Source organism: Pseudophryne corroboree, chromosome 2 (genome assembly GCF_028390025.1).
Source record: "Pseudophryne corroboree isolate aPseCor3 chromosome 2, aPseCor3.hap2, whole genome shotgun sequence".
In the NCBI taxonomy this organism is placed as follows: domain Eukaryota; kingdom Metazoa; phylum Chordata; class Amphibia; order Anura; family Myobatrachidae; genus Pseudophryne; species Pseudophryne corroboree.
This window is the reverse complement of record NC_086445.1, coordinates 12588414-12611654: the sequence shown is the minus strand read 5'-3', so window position 1 is coordinate 12611654 and position 23241 is coordinate 12588414. Positions and strand designations below refer to the sequence as shown.

The following is a 23241-nucleotide window of genomic DNA, read 5'->3' as shown; positions in this document are numbered from 1 at the left end:
TTTCAGATGTTATCTGTTGTTTACATAACTCCGTCATTACTTTGTACATACGAGGTTATCACGTCCTGGCCGTATATTTATTATTGGTTTCCACTAACAGACGTACAGGAAGAGAAACCCCAACCATACAATAACAGAACGGTGTTACACCAAACGGGGGCAATATCCCGCCACATACACATTCACAGATCTCTGGCATCAAATGAATTGAGGGAGAGCGGTAGCAGCGTGGAAAGCGGGGGCATAGTCCAGAACAAACGTAGTATGGATAACAACAATGTGGGGAGATAATAGTGTATACAGAGGGAATTACCTCAATGTGAGTGTCGGAGGTATAGCCAAATTAAGGGGGGCACTGTACCCCGTGCCCCCTCTGTCAGGGGGCCCCTCAGCCAAAGTACACTGACATCACTAACTCTCCCTCTTGTGCAGCAGCAGAAACAGGCAGCTAGAATGTCAGTAGGACAGTATGCAGTGCAGGCAGAGACACAGGTGTAAATGTGGAAAAAGCTATGCGCTCAGGTGAATAGCACTGCACTTGGTTGTCAGCAGCCTCTTGAAAAAGGGAATTGCCAATCCCTTAAAACACAACCAATAAAACAATTAACAAGTGGCGCTGGACAACCAGAGTAAATTAAAACATTTATTTTCTTAAATGCATGTAAAAATTACAACAACCTCCCGGGGGTGATAAATCTTAAAACAACACAATGTCTGGATTAACATTGAATGAGCCTAATTAATAGCATGTAATTGGTTTATAAATAACACCTGGAAGGTAAACAGCCTTTTATGGGTTATATATGCACACTATTATTACTAATTAATAGAACAAAAGTCACTAGCAACTGTTTTCTTTTAGCCAGTTGCAAAAATGTAAGTTCATAACAGTGGGTAGCTATTGCAGAAAAAAGACACGTGTATATTAATAGCTGTGTGCACACAGTTACCACTGGGCAGGAGCTCCTACGGTCTCTGCTCCCCGGTGTTGTCCCACAGTCCGGACGGAGACACTCGCCAGAGCCTCAGTGGACAATCTGGAAGCCGTGCCGTGCGGGGTATCTCAATGCGCCGTCCTAGCCCAATTCACACCGTCTCCGGTACCTCCGTGCTTTGCAAACGGGGGCTATTAGCTGGTATATCCGGAGTTGAATAGGGTAAACTTTCCTGGTGTGTGTGACCCACAAGGAGCCTAACTTCTATTGGGCGGGCATCCGACAGGGGCTCCGTTCGCCGATCTGTGCCGGACTTGAAGAGGCGGCTGACGTAGCTTCCACCGCTCAGCTTGGCGTGTGCGGTCTGGCTGCAAAGGATGAAGAAATGCAGCATAGATGTTCCCAGTCGCAGTGGTGAGCCGTGGATCCAAAAAATGCAGGGCTTATCGCTGTTATGTGTAACAGCTCCCCGTAGCTTTAGAGTATAAGTCCTTGTGATAGAAAGCCTGTATCCTTAACGCGTTTCAACGCCAGCAGGGCGTCTTTCTCGAAAGGCAGGTATGAGACACAGGTGTACTAGGTTTCATGAACTGCCAATGGAGCTTCCGGACCGGGGAAGAGATACGAGGGGGGGGGGGGGGGGGAGCTGTAAGTCATCCAGCGATCCCAGCATCTCCTCCTCTTCTGTGTTGTTCAACACAGGTGACACCAGTCATACTGTATATAAGGAGGGATGTCCAGGTAGAGAGCATTTTGTCCATCCTGGAATGGGTCATGTTGGGAGGTATACACTATCTTATATACACCCCCACCTCCCTGGGGCACCCTAGTCTTAAGTGCTCCTTACCAAGGCTTAATCCAGCCCTGGTCACAGGTGGAGCGTGTTTAGAGGAGAGCCACCTGGACAGAATGCGGTCAAATTTAGATTCTGCTGTGCGAGTAAAGAACACATATCTGTGACATTATCTAAAGATAACCAGGCTTGGAAGTCTGGACCCTTGGGTGGCATCCATAACCTGGGTAGGCCATCCTTGGCCAAGGTACATAAATTAGTAGCGTGTTGCATACTATATTCATCAAGGACGTTCTCCTCAATAGTCCCTAGGCAGCAGAACTTTGGTGAGAGAATGGAAAGGGGGATCAGGGGATACTCGTAGTAGAGAGCACCTGGATCACTTGATCACAAAAGGACTGCACCTCAGACCATTCCTAGATCAGATGTCAGAAGGTGCAGGAAGCTGACTTGCACTTAGGGTATGTATCTGACCTTCCCCCAAATCTCACTTACCTGACCGGAGTCAGGTAGGTTCTGTGGAAGAATTGGCTGAAAACAAACAGATGCAGTAGACACATGGGCGCATGCTTGTCATAGGGACAGACAGATTCCCATCCACTTATCATAGGGACAGACAGATTCCCATCCGCTTGTCATAGGGACAGACAGATTCCCATCCGCTTGTCATAGGGACAGACAGATTCCCATCCACTTGTCATAGGGACAGACAGATTCCCATCCGCTTGTCATAGGGACAGACAGATTCCCATCCACTTGTCATAGGGACAGACAGACCTCCCATCCGCTTGTCATAGGGACAGACAGATTCCCATCCGCTTGTCATAGGGACAGACAGATTCCCATCCGCTTGTCATAGGGACAGACAGATTCCCATCCGCTTGTCATAGGGACAGACAGATTCCCATCCGCTTGTCATAGGGACAGACAGATTCCCATCCGCTTGTCATAGGGACAGACAGATTCCCATCCGCTTGTCATAGGGACAGACAGATTCCCATCCGCTTGTCATAGGGACAGACAGATTCCCATCCACTTGTCATAGGGACAGACAGATTCCCATCCGCTTGTCATAGGGACAGACAGACCTCCCATCCACTTGTCATAGGGACAGACAGATTCCCATCCGCTTGTCATAGGGACAGACAGATTCCCATCCGCTTGTCATAGGGACAGACAGATTCCCATCCACTTGTCATAGGGACAGACAGACCTCCCATCCACTTGTCATAGGGACAGACAGATTCCCATCCGCTTGTCATAGGGACAGACAGATTCCCATCCGCTTGTCATAGGGACAGACAGACCTCCCATCCGCTTGTCATAGGGACAGACAGACCTCCCATCCGCTTGTCAAGACAGATTCCCATCCGCTTGTCATAGGGACAGACAGATTCCCATCCACTTGTCATAGGGACAGACAGACCTCCCATCCACTTGTCATAGGGACAGACAGATTCCCATCCGTTTGTCATAGGGACAGACAGATTCCCATCCGCTTGTCATAGGGACAGACAGACCTCCCATCCGCTTGTCATAGGGACAGACAGACCTCCCATCCGCTTGTCATAGGGACAGACAGACCTCCCATCCGCTTGTCATAGGGACAGACAGACCTCCCATCCGCTTGTCATAGGGACAGACAGATTCCCATCCGCTTGTCATAGGGACAGACAGATTCCCATCCGCTTGTCATAGGGACAGACAGATTCCCATCCGCTTGTCATAGGGACAGACAGATTCCCATCCGCTTGTCATAGGGACAGACAGATTCCCATCCGCTTGTCATAGGGACAGACAGATTCCCATCCGCTTGTCATAGGGACAGACAGATTCCCATCCGCTTGTCATAGGGACAGACAGATACTTATCCGCTTGTCATAGGGAAAGACAGACTTCCCATCCGCTTGTCATAGGGAAAGACAGACTTCCCATCCGCTTGTCATAGGGACAGACAGATTCCCATCCGCTTGTCATAGGGACAGACAGATTCCCATCCGCTTGTCATAGGGAAAGACAGACTTCCCATCCGCTTGTCATAGGGACAGACAGACCTCCCATCCGCTTGTCATAGGGACAGACAGATTCCCATCCGCTTGTCATAGGGACAGACAGATTCCCATCCGCTTGTCATAGGGACAGACCGATTCCCATCCGCTTGTCATAGGGACAGACAGATTCCCATCCGCTTGTCATAGGGACAGACAGATTCCCATCCGCTTGTCATAGGGACAGACAGATTCCCATCCGCTTGTCATAGGGACAGACAGACCTCCCATCCGCTTGTCATAGGGACAGACAGATTCCCATCCGCTTGTCATAGGGACAGACAGATTCCCATCCGCTTGTCATAGGGACAGACAGATTCCCATCCGCTTGTCATAGGGACAGACAGATTCCCATCCGCTTGTCATAGGGACAGACAGATTCCCATCCGCTTGTCATAGGGACAGACAGATTCCCATCCGCTTGTCATAGGGACAGACAGATTCCCATCCGCTTGTCATAGGGACAGACAGATTCCCATCCACTTGTCATAGGGACAGACTTCCCATCCACTTGGCAAGGGGACAAAAGGACAGACAGACTTCCGAATTAGGACATACTACCTTATGCTAATCCAAGTATCCGTACCACTAATGAAGGTGCAGTAATACAGAAGCGGAAGCTGCGCCGGCCGCCACAACTGTCCTCATCAGTACAGAATCTGCGTTTCACCAGCCCCGCGCTCGGTGCAGGACGTGCCACCAACAGGCTTCCCTGCCCCAATATGAGTTGTCCTGGTGTATGGCCCAGACATATTGTTCCCCACATCTCGTCTGTGGCTGGAGACCCATCCGACATGATAAACTTGTGGCGCGTTCGCCATTATCTAAATGGATGAATTGGCGCTGGGCGCCATGTACTGTAAATGCATGTTTAATACTGTGTCCTCACCATGTTATATTTAATGCTCTAGGCACAGTTGTAGGATTGCACATTTACAATGCAGCAAATGGCAGCACTTACAAGGAATGTGTAAGCTGTTTTGGTTTTAAAATGTATTGACGTCAGAGGACAAATGGACTTAGAACCTTCTCACCTAGGAATTGAGATGCTGATGACCCTGGTACCTGGGTCTGTGGACAAGCCATTCTTTGTGTCTCTGTGTAACCGTTATAGACACATGCAGGTGAGAGGATTGGTTTGCTGTCTTATCGGAATCTTCTGTTGGGTGATAAGCCAAAGCTGGTTTTATATGGAGATGGGAAAGACAGGAGGGGATGCTAAATCAAATTGTGTTTTACGAATGCAAATGAGGGTGTCTTCCCAGTAGGTTTGTGTAAAATCACTTTAATTTAAGATTTCCTGTGCTGCGCTCTCTAGGATACCGATTTATGTTTAAGCAAATAAACAACCTTTGCCTCAAGTCAACCGCCTTCATCTTGTGACCAGCAGAAGCGCGCCAAAAGCGATCCCGTTCTCCGGCTGTCAAAGAGTACGAACCTAGCGTCTCCAAGTTTCTCCTTCCGCCATGCTACCGTGCAGAGGCCTGGTCAGGCAGTGCCCACCAGGAGGGGTGGCAAAAGCGCGTCGACGCATACACAGCAGTAAGTAGTTATTCAGGTGCCGGCGGTAGGAGCCTGAGCAGATCCGTGGTTCCAGATGCCACGGGAATAAGGAGTCTGGTGGTGGCAGCATCAGACCCGCCCACGGCGCAGTGGGTGGAGTCAGTAACAGGCGGTTACTGGCAGTAAGCGGGAATCCTCTAATTGGACAGGTCCCGTGTGACCCAAACCCATTCTGTGATCGCAGGACGCAGTCAGTGAAGGTGGGAAGGCGTCCGGTCACACCGTCTATTATCAGTTATCCCACTAATAGGGACCAATATAACACAGGATGAGATGCAACACAACCCGGCGGCCGGAGTCCTCACCTGGGACTGACACCGGATCCTGTGCACTCACAGGGACTGGTGCACTCACAGGGACTGGTGCACACACATGCCCTCACAGGGACTGGTGCCCCCACATGCCCTCACAGGGACTGGTGCCCCCACAGGGACTGGTGCACTCACAGGGACTGGTGCCCCCACAGGGACTGGTGCACTCACAGGGACTGGTGCACTCACAGGGACTGGTGCCCCCACAGGGATTGGTGCACTCACAGGGACTGGTGCACACACATGCCCTCACAGGGACTGGTGCCCCCACATGCCCTCACAGGGACTGGTGCCCCCACAGGGACTGGTGCACTCACAGGGACTGGTGCACTCACAGGGACTGGTGCACTCACAGGGACTGGTGCCCCCACAGGGATTGTTGCCCTCACAGGGACTGGTGCACTCACAGGGACTGATGCCCCCACAGGGACTGGTGCACTCACAGGGACTGGTGCCCTCGCAGGGACTGGTGCCCTCACAGGGACTGGTGCCCCCGCAGGGACTGGTGCCCCCGCAGGGACTGGTGCCCCCGCAGGGACTGGTGCCCTCACAGGGACTGGTGCCTCCACAGGGACTGGTGCACTCACAGGGACTGGTGCCCTCGCAGGGACTGGTGCACTTACAGGGACTGGTGCCCTCACAGGGACTGGTGCCCCCACAGGGACTGGTGCACTCACAGGGACTGGTGCCCTCACAGGGACTGGTGCACTCACAGGGACTAGTGCCCCCGCAGGGACTGGTGCCCTCACAGGGACTGGTGCCCCCACAGGGACTAGTGCAATCACAGGGACTAGTGCAATCACAGGGACTGGTGCCCTCGCAGGGATTGGTGCAATCACAGGGACTGGTGCCCTCACAGGGACTGGTGCCCCCACAGGGACTGGTGCCCTCACAGGGACTGGTGCACTCACAGGGACTGGTGCCCCCACAGGGACTAGTGCAATCACAGGGACTGGTGCCCTCACAGGGATTGGTGTAGGAAAGAGGGGTTTGTGCTCCTGGAACACTGGACGGACTTCTCAGTCAGACGCCATCTCTTTTGTCGCGATGGATTGCACCTGAATGAAGAGGGGGCAGCGGTGCTGGGGGGAAGGATGGTTAGAAGGTTGGAGGAGATTTTAAACTAGGAGCCTGGGGGGAGGGACAAGAAATAATTAGTTTGAGAACTAGAGAGCGAAGAAAAATGGGATGTATAAAGTATAATGGGGGTAGAGAGGGGTGAAGGAGAAAAATAGCGATGGTAATTTAAGGGAAACTCAGATTCCTAAGGAAACGTTATCCACAACAAAACTCACGGATCAGAGAATTATCAAACTAAAGTGTATGATTACAAATGCGAGAAGCCTAACAAGTAAAATGGAGGAATTAGAGACAATTGCACATAATGACCAATATGACATAATAGGCATTACTGAGATATGGTGGGACGATTCATATGACTGGGCGACAAACATGGAGGGGTATACTCTCTTCAGGAGAGATAGGACTAATAAAAAGGGAGGGGTGTTTGTCTTTATGTTAAACCTTTCTTAAAATCGTATTTAAAGGAAGTAATTTACAAGGGGACTGGAGATAACGTGGAGTCATTGTGGGTTGAGATTTCGAGTGAGGGTAAGGATACAAAAAAAACTTCTAATAGGGACATGCTATAAACCGCCAGATATTAATGTGGCTGATGAATTACTACTCTGGCAGCAAATCAAAAAACTGCAGGACTGGGGGACGTCATTATTGTTGGGGACTTTAATTACCCAGACATAAACTGGAACACCGAAACAGTAAATACAACTAGGGGTGACAGGTTTTTAAACATCTTTAATGATCACTACTTGTCCTAGGTAATCGGGGAACCAACTTAGCAAGGGGCTATACTGGACCTAGTACTAACTAATAATGAGGAAATAATATCAAATACTAAAGAGGGGAAGACCCTAGGAAATAGCAATCACAATATGATCACATTCATATCTGCTTCCAAAAACAACGATATAAGGGTTTAACTAAAACTTTTAACTTTAAGAAAGCCAATTTCATATTGCTGAAACAAGCAATGAAGGACATCAATTGGAAAATTGTATTGCAAGGTAGCAATACTGCTGAAATGTGGGACGTTTTTACAACTACGCTCAATAAGTAAACTCATTTGTATATTCCCAAAGTCAACAAAAACAGGAGTAGGAAATTCAAATCGATGTGGCTTAATAAGAGGGTCAAGGAACAAATGGATAAAAAAAGGCGTGCTTTCAAAGCATTTAAGTCTGACGGAACGGTGGAATCATTCCAGTTCTACAAGGAATGTAACAAAAAATGCAAAAAAGAAATCAGCAGCATAAATAGAAAACGAAAAACAAATCGCAAAGGAGAGTATAACAAACCCCAAAAAGTTTTTTAAGTATATAAATGGAAAAAGGTTAAAAAGGGAGACTATTGGGCGAGTTGGATGTCTTGATTAATGATGATAGGGATTAAGCAGATTTATTTAATAAATTCTTTTCATCAGTATTCACGAATGAGGACAGGTTGACGAGAGTAGAGCATAACATAAACTACGAAAATGACCGCATGCTAGGTACTTGGTCAAACGAGAATGTAGTCTGGGAGAGACTAAGTAAAATTAAGATAAATAAATCTCCCGGGCCGGATGGACCTCACCCCAGGGTCCTTATGGAACTTAATGTAGAGATATCGAGACCCCTATATTTGATTTTCTGAAAGTCAATTAGATCAGGAACGATACCAAAGGACTGGCGTATAGCAGAGGTAATCCCAATATTTAAAAAGGGTATTAAAACTCACCCAGGTAACTATAGACCGGTAAGTTTGACATCTATAGTGGGGAAATTACTAGCAGGTATATTAAGGGATAGCATACTAGAGTACTTGGATACCTCCAAGGTTATTACTAGGAATCAGCGTGGTTTTGTGAAGGACAGGTCATGTCAAACTAACTTAATTAACTTCTAGAAAGTGAGCGATAATATTGATCAGGGTCATGCAGTGGATGTGATCTTTTTGGACTTCGCTAAGGCCTTTGACAAAGATCCGCACAGGAGACTAATTCTCAAACTAAGAGAGCTTGGGGTAGGAAACACTATTTGTACTTGGGTGAATAATTGGCTGTTCAATAGGGAACAGCGAGTGGGGATTAATGGGATGTACTCTGAATGGGCTTCAGTGCTCAGTGGAATACCACAGGGCTCAGTACTTTGATCATTGTTGTTTAACATATTCGTTAATGACCTAGGAGAGGGACTGGAAAGCACAGTGTCAATTTTCACAGACTGGAGGTCCGGGTGGATAAATGGAGAATGAGGTTCAATACAGACAAATGTAAAGTTATGCACTTTGGGACTAAGAACAATCAGGCAGCCTATAAACTAAATGGGGAAAATGTAGGGATAACGGTAGTTGAAAAAGAGTTGGGAGTGCTCATCGATAATAAACTTGGTAGCAGTACGCAATGTCAAAATGCAGCAACAAAGGCTAATAAGGTGTTATCATGCATAAAACGGGGTATGGAGACGAGGGATGAGAGGGTAATCCTGCCACTGTATACATCATTGGTGCGGCCACACCTGGAATATTGTGTACAGTTTTGGGCACTGAACTATAAAAAAGATATCTTGGAAATCGAAAGGGTTCAGAGGCGAGCCACTAAACTGGTTGAGGGGTTAGAGGCACTGGACTATGAGGAAAGACTAACAAGGTTAGATATGTTTACACTGGAAAAGAGGCGACTGAGAGGGGACATCATTAATATTTATAAATACATTAAGGGACAATACAAGGATTTATCAAACGATTTGTTTATCAAAAAAACACTACATAGGACACGAGGACACCCCCTGAGGTTAGAAGAAAAAAAAATTCCATACACAACGGAGAAAAGGGTTCTTCACAGTAAGAGCGGTAAGGATTTGAAATTCTTTGCCAGAGAAGGTAGTAATGGTGGACTCAATCAATAAGTTTAAAAATGGATTAGATAAATTCCTAGCGGAAAAAAATATCCAAGGACACAGCATTTAATTAATATAAAAAAACAACAAAAAACCAACATTTATTACCCATGTTGAACCCGGTGGACATCTGTCTTTTTTCAACCTTGACAACTATGTAACTATGTAACATGGCTACTGTAAGTGACCATGCGCTTAGTGTGTGAGTCACACGTCTGTGCCTGTTATAGGGCGGCCAGAAAGGAGCAGTGACCAGGCCTCAGCGCTATGGTATTAATATACAGGTTCCGGCTCAGTGAGTTCTCTGGGGAATACGTTGTCTGGATCCTCAATCACCTCTTACACATCCTCAACAGAACCGGAGCCCTGACATCTCTCCAATACCCCTAGTTATTACACCACCGCTATCACATACCCATCATTACACTATGAATACAGAGCCATTATCTCACTGGGACTGCGTAATAATGGTCATTCCAGGCTCCACTCAGAGCCTTTATTACTGGGTAATCCGGCAGGCCGGGGGCCACCAACAGACACACCCTATAATTCCCCAATGGCCGCCCTGCCACCTCTTGTGTCACCTCTTGTGTCATCTCTTATGCTACCTCTTGTGTCACCTCTTGTGCTACCTCTTGTGTCACCTATTGTGCCACCTCTTATGCCACCTCTTGTGTCACCTCTCATGCTGCCTCTTGTGCCACCTCTTATGCTACCTCTTGTGCCACCTCTTATGTCACCTATTGTGCTACCTCTTATGCCACCTCTTGTGCTACCTCTCATGCTGCCTCTTGTGTCACCTTTTATGCTACCTCTTGTGTCACCTCTCATGCTGCCTCTTGTGTCACCTCTTATGCTACCTCTTGTGCCACCTGTTGTGCCAACTCTTACGCTACCTCTTGTCACCTCTTGTGCTACCTCTTGTGTCACCTTTTATGCTACCTCTTGTCACCTCTTATGCTACCTCGTGTCACCTCTCATGCTGCCTCTTGTGTCACCTCTTATGCTACCTCTTGTGTCACCTCTCATGCTGCCTCTTGTGTCACCTCTTATGCTACCTCTTGTGTCACCTCTCATGCTGCCTCTTGTGTCACCTCTTATGCTACCTCTTGTGTCACCTCTTATGCTAACTCTTGTGTCACCTCTCATGCTGCCTCTTGTGCCACCTCTTATGCTACCTCTTGTGTCACCTCTCATGCTGCCTCTTGTGTCACCTCTTATGCTACCTCTTGTGTCACCTCTTATGCTACCTCTTGTGTCACCTCTTATGCTACCTCTTGAGTTACCTCTTGTTTCACCTCTTGTGCCACCTCTTATGCCACCTCCTGTGTCACCTCTTGTGTCACCTCTTGTGCCACCTCTTATGCTACCTCTTGTGCCACCTCTTATGCTACCTCTTGTCACCTCTTGTGTCACCTCTTGTGTCACCTCTTCTGTCACCTCTTGTGTCACTTCTTGTGCCACCTCTTGTGTCACCCCTTGTGCCACGGGCGCTGATTGGGCGACTGCATGAAACCAACACAACAGAAAGGGGTAAATCTTGCAGCCATTACAGGGGCCTGTGTGACATAATGCCTGAGGGCCCATCTGAGAATAGAGAACTGACCATCATTTAGGGTCAGAGAGGAGGGGGTACTAAGCTCAGTGCTCTCGCTGGGGGTTGTATAGTATTTTCATTAAACTTGTCCGTGTTGGAGTTTGTTGTCCTAAACATTTGTGTATCCAGTGAATGTAATAACCCTGAGCCGGTCATTTACTTCTCTTGTTATGGAAATAAGATGCTATGTACAGAGCAGGGGCTGACGCTAGGCCGGGCAGTAAGTATAGTGGTGTATAATGCTGACTGGGTGTGGAGTGATAGATTGACAATGTTGACGTAGACAGTTATTAGGTCAAACGGTACAAAAGGTTCCGTTTGTGTATCGACCGTTTTCATGTCGGCCTTTTGAACCTGTCGACCTTAAGCACTGTCAACCTTTCATCTGTCAAACTTTTGTATCTGTCGACCAATGCATGTCACCCATATGGAATCGCCCTAATGACTGCAGACCTGTACATCGTCGATCAATCATCCGGACACCACACTGAGGTCATTACTCGGGCAGACCCCGTGTGCTCCGTCTGTCTCCCTGTAAGTATGGCGGATAATAATATAAGCAGTGAGGTCAGAGCGCAATAGACCTCGGTACCATGAGAATTGCGCCCTGTCATTAGTACAATAACTTAGCGCCATTTATTTCAGTAACGTGATTCATTAAATGTAACGTTTGCTCCCTCTGTAGCGGAACAAATCTCTGATACACTCGAATCATCGGCGACCGATATTCTAAGTATGGTTATCACATGTGAACATGCTAAGGAGCGAGAATCTGCTGGTAACATGTTTGCATTGTGTCTTCTGCTATACGGATATTTATTGTGACATATAATATATCATTATCATGTGACTGTTATATCATCCACATCATGACGCTATTACTCTCCCAGGACTAGAATGTATTCCAGGCAAGAGAATAGGCAGCTGCGGACATGTATATGAGAGTGTCCTGCCCGGTATATCCGCTGCCGACCCCACCCTGCGCAACTTCTAAGCCGCACACTTTCATTAAATACTAAATGCTGCTGGCTGTTACCATGAGGCGTCTCTTTATTTCCCACACTTTGTGGCTCCATAACAGTATTTATGTGTAAACAGACCGGTACATGGAGACAATGCATTAGCCACGTCATCGGTCAATGTCCGTGGTACGCTATAGTTCATGCTTCATTTTCTTGATACTGAAATACCTTAATACAGTTGTGCATGCTGTCGGCGACCAGGACAAGGTAGTCCTGCCACGACGCCAGACCCCTGGGGCTACTGAGGCCTTCAGTTACTATACTTCGGGCAGGTTTCTTGGCTGGGTAGTAGATAATGGAATGTTTCTGTCCCCAGTCTGCCACCAAGACCCCTCCTTCGTTGTCGACGCAAACCCCCCATGGATTAAAGAGTGTTGGCCCAGGTGAATCCTTCAGCCCCAGAACCTTGAGAAGCTTCAAGTCCTCCCCTAGCACCTTGACACAGCAGCCACCATCGAGGCCTCTCTCTGAGACAGCCAGCAGCCCTTGGCTGTTGGAGCTGACGAGGTAGGGCTTGTTGAATCCAGTTACCATCGTGCTCTCCTTCTGACAACCAGTGCTGGTGTCCAGTGTGAGTGCGCAGACGGCTCCCAGTTTCATATCCGCTACTATGAACTCATCTCTATGGTTGGCAGTGATGCCACGTGGAGTGCCCCAGTTTCTGGAAATAACTTGCAGGAGGCGCCCATGCTTAGTGTACACATCCACTGTGCGATCAGTGGAGTTAGTCAATGCGACCAACCCCCGATTGCTGACGGCAACATCAAAGTAATTCTTTGCTTCAAGTGCAAACTGTTGGAGGATTTTACCGCTTGCATCCATCACTTGTAGCCTCCTGTTTCCATAATCCACCACATAAACGGAACCGGTGTTTGTGGTATGTATACCATGGGGCAAATTCAACTCGGCTCGGCCAGATCCGAATTTGCCAAATTGCTTAACAAGCTTGGTGACCCCATCACCATTGTCTAGAGGGCAGTCAGTGAGATTAGGCTCGCTCTTCCTCAAACACTTGGGAGGTGAGGCCAGTTGAGATGACCTTAAAGTCTTCCTGCAGCACTGCGTGGGCTTAATGCGACTTCTAATTTCACGAAGGGCACTGGAGGGTGTAGAGGTGGACAGACTCCTGGAGTTGGACCTAGAGCTCGACGTGCTGGATACAGACTCCCTTCTCTCCTTTGCGGATGAGGGCCTAGTTGGCCTAGGAGGAGCAGTATGTGGCCTTGCAATCCTCTCTATGTAAGACATTGAAGATGACCTTGGTACGGGTTTCCAGGGTGAACTGGGCTGCGCCCTCTGATTTCTGGTTTTAGATACAAGTCTACGCTTTTCACTCGCCGGAGTTTGCATTTGCTGATTGGATTTTATTTCAGATGTCTCAGCTGCCACGGTAATAACTGGGTGTCTTTTTCTGGATTCTTTCGTGGGCAAATGAGGTGAGCGCGAAAATGTTCCTGACTTGACGATGGGCTTCTTATTTTTGGGAGACTCTATTATAAAGGTGTAGGATGAATTCACACTTTCACTGGGAGATACTGATCTTGGAGGAATGTTCAAAATGTTCTTACTTAGAGTATCTGACCTGTCATCAGACATTCGCATATAATCAAAGCTAAGCAGCGATTCATGTGTAGATTGCTGTGAACCACTTTCCAAGTTTTGTATGTTTAAGTGAGATGTTAAAAAGTTGCTAGAACTATTTATTTGGTTCTGGGACTCGGGGGACATCCAGCTAGTCAGCTGGTCTCCATCATTGTACTTCTTGGCAGATGGGACCCGGCTGTCTCTTATAGCCACTTGTCGACACGCCTTTGGATCCTTCACACCATCTGTCTCTACTTCTTCCAAAGTGTCTTCAGAGGTCTCAGAATCACCTTCACATACATACGCTGTCATTGCTCTAAACACGGTATTGTGGTCAGGCAAGGTGATGGGGGCTCCATCATTGCTGAAATGTGTTCCTTCATCCATTACTGTTTTCCTCTTGTCACCTGCAGGACTGTTTGCCTTTTTCCCTTTTCCTGTGCTCTGTATTTTCGACTCTAGTACTTCCATGTTTTCTGTCTGTAAGCTTGTGTTTTCAACATAGGAATGAGGCTTAATGAGTGAGGCATGTTCCCGTAATGTTTCTTTTGGGTCCCTCAGCAAGGTTCTTCTTGACTCTTGGCTCCTTCCGGCTGTTGTGTTGTTTACGCGAAGGTAGGGAGATTTGCTGTCTGGTGGTGATTCTTTAAGAAGTTGTCTGCTGAGCAGATGACGTTGGTTCTGAGACTTGTGGCCTTCTTCAGTCTGCACTATAAGTCCTGTACCACTCTGCTTACCCTGCCTGGTTGGACTATGTTTAATATCAGAGATCCAAATTTTGGTTGCTGTTCGAGGACTTAGAGCTGCTTTGTCGGCTTCCATAACAGCTTCATCTTTGGAAAGGACGTTCAGTGCCTGAGTATCAATATCTTCTTTCTTTGTTCCCATAGATGATGACTTGGTGCTGGAGCCAGAACACTGGTCACTGTCCGTTTCCAGTAGGATTTTTACTCCAAGAAATCCAAGATCGCCTGCGTTGTGCGGCTTGTCCTCCCATGGTGGCCTTTCATCACTCAGAAGAGTTGGAGTGCTGGTGCTTCTGCCCCAAGTGGCATTTGCTCTTCTGTTTAGGCTAGGAACTGAGAAGCCAAGAGATTGCTCCTCACAACGTATCTCCCCAAGTGTTGTAGACAGCAGAGGCTGGGGGAGGAAATGCACCTTTTTTAGACAGATATTGATACTATTCTTTCTTGTGAAAATGTTAGCTACCCTGTGCTGGATTTCCTTCATTACAGGCTCGCTGTCATTAGAGGTCCCCAGAGCCTGCTTGAGCTGAGAAGAAACCACGGAGATCTCATGCACCATATGGTTAATTTGACACACTCCATTATGAAGTGCTACATCATTGTCCTGCTGGATAGAGGATAACAAATCTCGTAGCCTTCTGTGCTCCTCTTCCACATGGTTGAGGATGGTCTCCTCCTGTCTAAGGATGGAAAGTAGAGTCTTCTCAAAGGATTTTGTTACTTTCTCATGGTCTTTTGTCTGTTCAGCTTTGATCTGCTCCAGCTCCTGGCATGTTCGAGCAAGGTCATTCAGTAGAACTGTAAAGTCACTCATCTTCAGTCAGTGGAGGAACTCCATCTATTCTAGGTCGTCTTAGTGAGATGAGAGGCTATAGGGAAAAAAGAAACAACCATTGTTAGGGGCATACAATTATTAATTGGCCTCAGTCTCCAGGAGTTATTGCGAGAGTTCTGCCAGAATAATACACATTTCAGCAGGACCACAGCCATTTCCCATCCATGAAAATAAAAAATGTTCCATAAAAAATACAGTGTGTTGTATTATACAGTGGGATACACGTTCTAGAATGTGAAGTATCATACAGGGGGAGACACATTCTAGAATGTGACGTATTATACAGTGTGAGACACGTTCTAGAATGTGATGTATTATACAGTGTGACACACGCTATAGAATGTGACGTATTATACACTGTGAGACACGTTCTAGAATGTGACATATTATACAGTATGAGACACGTTCTAGAATGTGATGTATTATACAGTGTGAGACATGTTCTAGAATGTGACGTATTATACAGTGTGAGACACGTTCTAGAATGTGACGTACTATACAGTGTGAGACATGTTCTAGAATGTGATGTATTATACAGTGTAAGACACGTTCTAGAATGTGATGTATTATACAGTGTGAGACATGTTCTAGAATGTGACGTATTATACAGTGTGAGACACGATCTAGAATGTGACATATTATACAGTGTGAGACATGTTCTAGAATGTGACGTATTATACAGTGTGAGACACGATCTAGAATGTGACGTATTATACAGTGGGAGACACGTTCTAGAATGTGACGTATTATACAGTGCGAGACACGTTCTAGAATGTGACGTACTATACAGTGAGACACATTCTAGAATGTGATGTATTATACAGTGCGAGACACGTTCTAGAATGTGACATATTATACAGTGCGAGACACGTTCTAGAATGTGACGTACTATACAGTGAGACACATTCTAGAATGTGATGTATTATACAGTGTGAGACACGTTCTAGAATGTGACATATTATACAGTGCGAGACACGTTCTAGAATGTGACGTACTATACAGTGAGACATGTTCTAGAATGTGACGTATTATACAGTGTGAGACATGTTCTAGAATGTGACGTATTATACAGTGTGAGACATGTTCTAGAATGTGACGTATTATATGGTGTGAGACATTCTAGAATGTGACGTATTATACAGTGCGAGACACGTTCTAGAATGTGACGTACTATACAGTGAGACACGTTCTAGAATATGATGTATTATACAGTGTGAGACACGTTCTAGAGTGTGATGTAGTATACAGTGTGACACGTTCTAGAATGTGACGTATTATACAGTGTGAGACATGTTCTAGATTGTGACGTATTATACAGTGTGAGACACGTTCTACAATATGATGTATTATACAGTGTGAGACACGTTCTGGAATGTGACGTATTATACAGTGTGAGACGTTCTAGAATGTGACGTATTATACAGTGTGAGACATGTTCTGGAATGTGATGTATTATACAGTGTGAGACACGTTCTGGAATGTGACATATTATACAGGGTTCACTACGGGTGGCCGGCGGTCGGGCTCCCGGCGACCAGCATCCCGGCGCCGGGAGCCCGACCGCCGGCTTACCGACAGCTTGGCGAGCGCAAATGAGCCCCTTGCGGGCTCGCTGCGCTCGCCACGCTATGGGCACGGTGGCGCGCTACGCGCGCCACACTATTTTATTCTCCCTCTATGGGGGTCGTGGACCCCCACGAGGGAAAATAAGTGTCGGTAAGCCGGCGGTCGGGCTCCCGGCGCCGGTATACTGAGCGCCGGGAGCCCGACCGCCGGCAAACAGAAGACCACCCATTATACAGTGTGAGACATGTTCTAGAATGTGACGTATTATACAGTGTGAGACATGTTCTAGAATATGACGTATTATACAGTGTGAGACACGTTCTAGAATGTGATGTATTATACAGTGTGAGACACGTTCTAGAATGTGATGTATTATACAGTGTGAGACATGTTCTAGAATGTGATGTATTATACAGTGTGAGGCATGTTCTAGAATGTGATGTATTATACAGTGTGAGATATGTTCGAGAATGTGACGTATTATAAAGTGTGAGACATGTTCTAAAATGTGACGTATTATACAGTGTGAGACACGTTCTAGAATGTGACGTATTATACAGTGTGAGACACGTTCTAGAATGTGACGTATTATACAGTGTGAGACATGTTCTAGAATGTGATGTATTATACAGTGTGAGACACGTTCTAGAATGTGACGTATTATACAGTGTGAGACATGTTCTAGAATGTGATGTATTATACAGTGAGACGCATGTTCTAGAATGTGACGTATTATACGGTGTGAGACACGTTCTGGAATGTGATGTGTTATACAGTGTGAGACACGTTTTAGAATGTGATGTATTATACAGTGTGAGACATGTTCTAGAATGTGACGTATTATACAGTGTGAGACATGTTCTAGAATATGACGTATTATACAGTGTGAGACACGTTCTAGAATGTGATGTATTATACAGTGTGAGACACGTTCTAGAATGTGATGTATTATACAGTGTGAGACATGTTCTAGAATGTGATGTATTATACAGTGTGAGACATGTTCTAGAATGTGATGTATTATACAGTGTGAGATATGTTCGAGAATGTGACGTATTATAAAGTGTGAGACATGTTCTAGAATGTGACGTATTATACAGTGCGTAACACGTTCTAGAATGTGACGTATTATACAGCGTGAGACACGTTCTAGAATGTGACGTATTATACAGTGTGAGACATGTTCTAGAATGTGATGTATTATACAGTGTGATGCATGTTCTAGAATGTGACGTATTATACGGTGTGAGACACGTTCTGGAATGTGATGTGTTATACAGTGTGAGACACGTTCTAGAATGTGATGTATTATACAGTGTGAGACATGTTCTAGAATATGATGTATTATACAGTGTGAGACATGTTCTAGAATGTGATGTATTATACAGTGTGAGACACGTTCTGGAATGTGACGTATAATACAGTGTGAGACACGTTCTAGAATGTGACGTATTATAAAGTGTGAGACATGTTCTAGAATGTGACGTATTATACAGTGTGAGACATGTTCTAGAATGTGACGTATTATACAGTGTGAGACACGTTCTAGAATGTGACGTATTATACACTGTGACACACGATCTAGAATGTGACGTATTATACAGTGTGAGACACGTTCTAGAATGTGACGTATTATACACTGTGACACACGATCTAGAATGTGACGTATTATACAGTGTGACACACGATCTAGAATGTGACGTATTATACAGTGTGACACACGATCTAGAATGTGACGTATTATACAGCGTGAGACACGTTCTAGAATGTGACGTATTATACAGTGTGAGACATGTTCTAGAATGTGATGTATTATACAGTGTGAGACATGTTCTAGAATGTGACGTATTATCCAGTGTGACACACAATCTAGAATGTGACGTATTATACAGTGTGACACACGATCTAGAATGTGACGTATTATACAGCGTGAGACATGTTCTAGAATGTGACGTATTATACAGCGTGAGACATGTTCTAGAATGTGACGTATTATACAGTGTGAGACACGTTCGAGAATGTGACGTATTATACAGTGTGAGACATGTTCTAGAATGTGACGTATTATACAGTGAGACATGTTCTAGAATGTGACGTATTATACAGTGTGACACACGATCTAGAATGTGATGTATTACACAGTGTGACACACGATCTAGAATCTGATGTATTATACAGTGTGACACACAATCTAGAATGTGATATATTATACAGTGTGACACACGATCTAGAATGTGACGTATTATACAGTGTGACACAGGATCTAGAATGTGATGTATTATACAGTGTGACACACTATCTAGAATGTGATATATTATACAGTGTGACACACTATCTAGAATGTGACGTATTATACAGTGTGACACACGATCTAGAATGTGACGTATTATACAGTGTGACACACGATCTAGAATGTGATGTATTATACAGTGTGAGACATGTTCTAGAATGTGATGTATTATACAGTGTGAGACATGTTCTTGAATGTGACGTATTATACAGTGTGAGACACGTTCGAGAATGTGACGTATTATACAGTGTGAGACATGTTCTAGAATGTGACGTATTATACAGTGTGAGACATGTTCTAGAATGTGATGTATTATACAGTGTGAGACATGTTCTAGAATGTGACGTATTATCCAGTGTGACACACAATCTAGAATGTGACGTATTATACAGTGTGACACACGATCTAGAATGTGATGTATTATACAGTGTGACACACGATCTAGAATGTGATGTATTATACAGTGTGACACACGATCTAGAATGTGACATATTATACAGTGTGACACACGATCTAGAATGTGCCGTATTATACAGTGTGACACACGATCTAGAATGTGACGTATTATACAGTGTGACACACGATCTAGAATGTGACGTATTATACAGTGTGACACACGATCTAGAATGTGCCGTATTATACAGTGTGACACACGATCTAGAATGTGCCGTATTATACAGTGTGACACACGATCTAGAATGTGACGTATTATACAGTGTGACACACGATCTAGAATGTGATGTATTATACAGTGTGAGACATCAGTGCTGTAACTAGACATTTTAGCGCTGTATGCAAGAAACCGCATCGGCGTCCCCCCATATACAAAACAGGGCCACTGTGCAGCATAGGGAAGGGAGCAGGGACGAGCTGCAGATAGCCTATGTGAGAGGTAGCCGGGCAATGCAGCTGGACGCTGGGCGGTGAGGGCGGGGGGAGGCTGACCCCACAGTGCTGCGGCGGCAAAGCGGCCAGGTGGGTGTGCCTGTGGTCCTGCGCCTTCCAGTGCATCTGCGCTGTGTACCAGGCACCACTGGCACACACCTAGTTACGGCCCTGTGATACATGTCGTAGAATGATGTATTATAGAGTGCAGTGACATAGAGCAGTGTTACTGGGGTGCAGTATTATAGAGTGCAGTGATATGGAGAGCAGTGTTACTGGGGTGCAGTGTTATAGAGTGCAGTGATATGGAGAGCAGTGTTCCTGGAGTGCAGTATTATAGAGTGCAGTGATATGGAGAGCAGTGTTCCTGGAGTGCAGTATTATAGAGTGCAGTGATATGGAGAGCAGTGTTTTTGGGGTGCAGTGTTATAGAGTGTAGTGATATGGAGAGCAGTGTTCCAGGGGTGCAGTGTTATAGAGTGCAGTGATATGGAGAGCAGTGTTCCTGGGGTGCAGTGATATAGAGTATAGTGATATGGAGAGCAGTGTTCCAGGGGTGCAGTGTTATAGAGTGCAGTGATATGGAGAGCAGTGTTCCTGGGGTGCAGTGTTATAGAGTGCAGTGATATGGAGAGCAGTGTTACTGGGGTGCAGTGTTATAGAGTGCAGTGATATGGAGAGCAGTGTTTTTGGGGTGCAGTGTTATAGAGTGCAGTGATATGGAGAGCAGTGTTTTTGGGGTGCAGTGTTATAGAGTGCAGTGATATGGAGAGCAGTGTTACTGGGGTGCAGTGTTATAGAGTGCAGTGATATGGAGAGCAGTGTTTTTGGGGTGCAGTGTTATAGAGTGCAGTGATATGGAGAGCAGTGTTCCTGGGGTGCAGTGTTATAGAGTGCAGTGATATGGAGAGCAGTGATATGGAGAGCAGTGTTATAGAGTGCAGTGATATGGAGAGCAGTGTTCCTGGGGTGCAGTGTTATAGAGTGCAGTGATATGGAGAGCAGTGTTCCTGGGTGCAGTGTTATAGAGTGCAGTGATATGGAGAGCAGTGTTCCTGGGGTGCAGTGTTATAGAGTGCAGTGATATGGAGAGCAGTGTTCCTGGGGTGCAGTGTTATAGAGTATAGTGATATGGAGAGCAGTGTTCCAGGGGTGCAGTGTTATAGAGTGCAGTGATATGGAGAGCAGTGTTCCTGGGGTGCAGTGTTATAGAGTGCAGTGATATGGAGAGCAGTGTTTTTGGGGTGCAGTGTTATAGAGTGTAGTGATATGGAGAGCAGTGTTCCAGGGGCGCAGTGTTATAGAGTGCAGTGATATGGAGAGCAGTGTTCCAGGGGTGCAGTGTTATAGAGTGCAGTGATATGGAGAGCAGTGTTCCTGGGGTGCAGTGATATAGAGTATAGTGATATGGAGAGCAGTGTTCCAGGGGTGCAGTGTTATAGAGTGCAGTGATATGGAGAGCAGTGTTCCTGGGGTGCAGTGTTATAGAGTGCAGTGATATGGAGAGCAGTGTTCCTGGGGTGCAGTGATATAGAGTATAGTGATATGGAGAGCAGTGTTCCAGGGGTGCAGTGTTATAGAGTGCAGTGATATGGAGAGCAGTGTTCCTGGGGTGCAGTGTTATAGAGTGCAGTGATATGGAGAGCAGTGTTACTGGGGTGCAGTGTTATAGAGTGCAGTGATATGGAGAGCAGTGTTATAGAGTGCAGTGATATGGAGAGCAGTGTTTTTGGGGTGCAGTGTTATAGAGTGCAGTGATATGGAGAGCAGTGTTACTGGGGTGCAGTGTTATAGAGTGCAGTGATATGGAGAGCAGTGTTTTTGGGGTGCAGTGTTATAGAGTGCAGTGATATGGAGAGCAGTGTTCCTGGGGTGCAGTGTTATAGAGTGCAGTGATATGGAGAGCAGTGATATGGAGAGCAGTGTTATAGAGTGCAGTGATATGGAGAGCAGTGTTCCTGGGGTGCAGTGTTATAGAGTGCAGTGATATGGAGAGCAGTGTTCCTGGGGTGCAGTGTTATAGAGTGCAGTGATATGGAGAGCAGTGTTCCTGGGGTGCAGTGTTATAGAGTGCAGTGATATGGAGAGCAGTGTTCCTGGGGTGCAGTGTTATAGAGTATAGTGATATGGAGAGCAGTGTTCCAGGGGTGCAGTGTTATAGAGTGCAGTGATATGGAGAGCAGTGTTCCTGGGGTGCAGTGTTATAGAGTGCAGTGATATGGAGAGCAGTGTTACTGGGGTGCAGTGTTATAGAGTGCAGTGATATGGAGAGCAGTGTTTTTGGGGTGCAGTGTTATAGAGTGCAGTGATATGGAGAGCAGTGTTTTTGGGGTGCAGTGTTATAGAGTGCAGTGATATGGAGAGCAGTGTTACTGGGGTGCAGTGTTATAGAGTGCAGTGATATGGAGAGCAGTGTTTTGGGGTGCAGTGTTATAGAGTGCAGTGATATGGAGAGCAGTGTTCCTGGGGTGCAGTGTTATAGAGTGCAGTGATATGGAGAGCAGTGATATGGAGAGCAGTGTTATAGAGTGCAGTGATATGGAGAGCAGTGTTCCTGGGGTGCAGTGTTATAGAGTGCAGTGATATGGAGAGCAGTGTTCCTGGGGTGCAGTGTTATAGAGTGCAGTGATATGGAGAGCAGTGTTCCTGGGGTGCAGTGTTATAGAGTGCAGTGATATGGAGAGCAGTGTTCCTGGGGTGCAGTGTTATAGAGTATAGTGATATGGAGAGCAGTGTTCCAGGGGTGCAGTGTTATAGAGTGCAGTGATATGGAGAGCAGTGTTCCTGGGGTGCAGTGTTATAGAGTGCAGTGATATGGAGAGCAGTGTTACTGGGGTGCAGTGTTATAGAGTGCAGTGATATGGAGAGCAGTGTTTTTGGGGTGCAGTGTTATAGAGTGTAGTGATATGGAGAGCAGTGTTCCAGGGGTGCAGTGTTATAGAGTGCAGTGATATGGAGAGCAGTGTTCCTGGGGTGCAGTGATATAGAGTATAGTGATATGGAGAGCAGTGTTCCAGGGGTGCAGTGTTATAGAGTGCAGTGATATGGAGAGCAGTGTTCCTGGGGTGCAGTGTTATAGAGTGCAGTGATATGGAGAGCAGTGTTACTGG

General features: G+C 46.2%; 1 protein-coding gene across 1 annotated transcript in view; it reads right to left on the bottom strand.

The window, feature by feature from the left end:
• Positions 1-12235: 12235 nt before the first annotated feature.
• The window catches only part of LOC134992669 (uncharacterized), a 33141-nt gene continuing 22135 nt past the window's right edge, over positions 12236-23241 (bottom strand). Inside the window, exon 2 of the mRNA XM_063950799.1 lies at positions 12236-15424. Within this exon, the coding sequence (XP_063806869.1) occupies positions 12364-15369 (3006 nt within the window). The 5' untranslated portion in view covers positions 15370-15424 and the 3' untranslated portion in view covers positions 12236-12363. The remainder of the gene's footprint in view (positions 15425-23241) is intronic.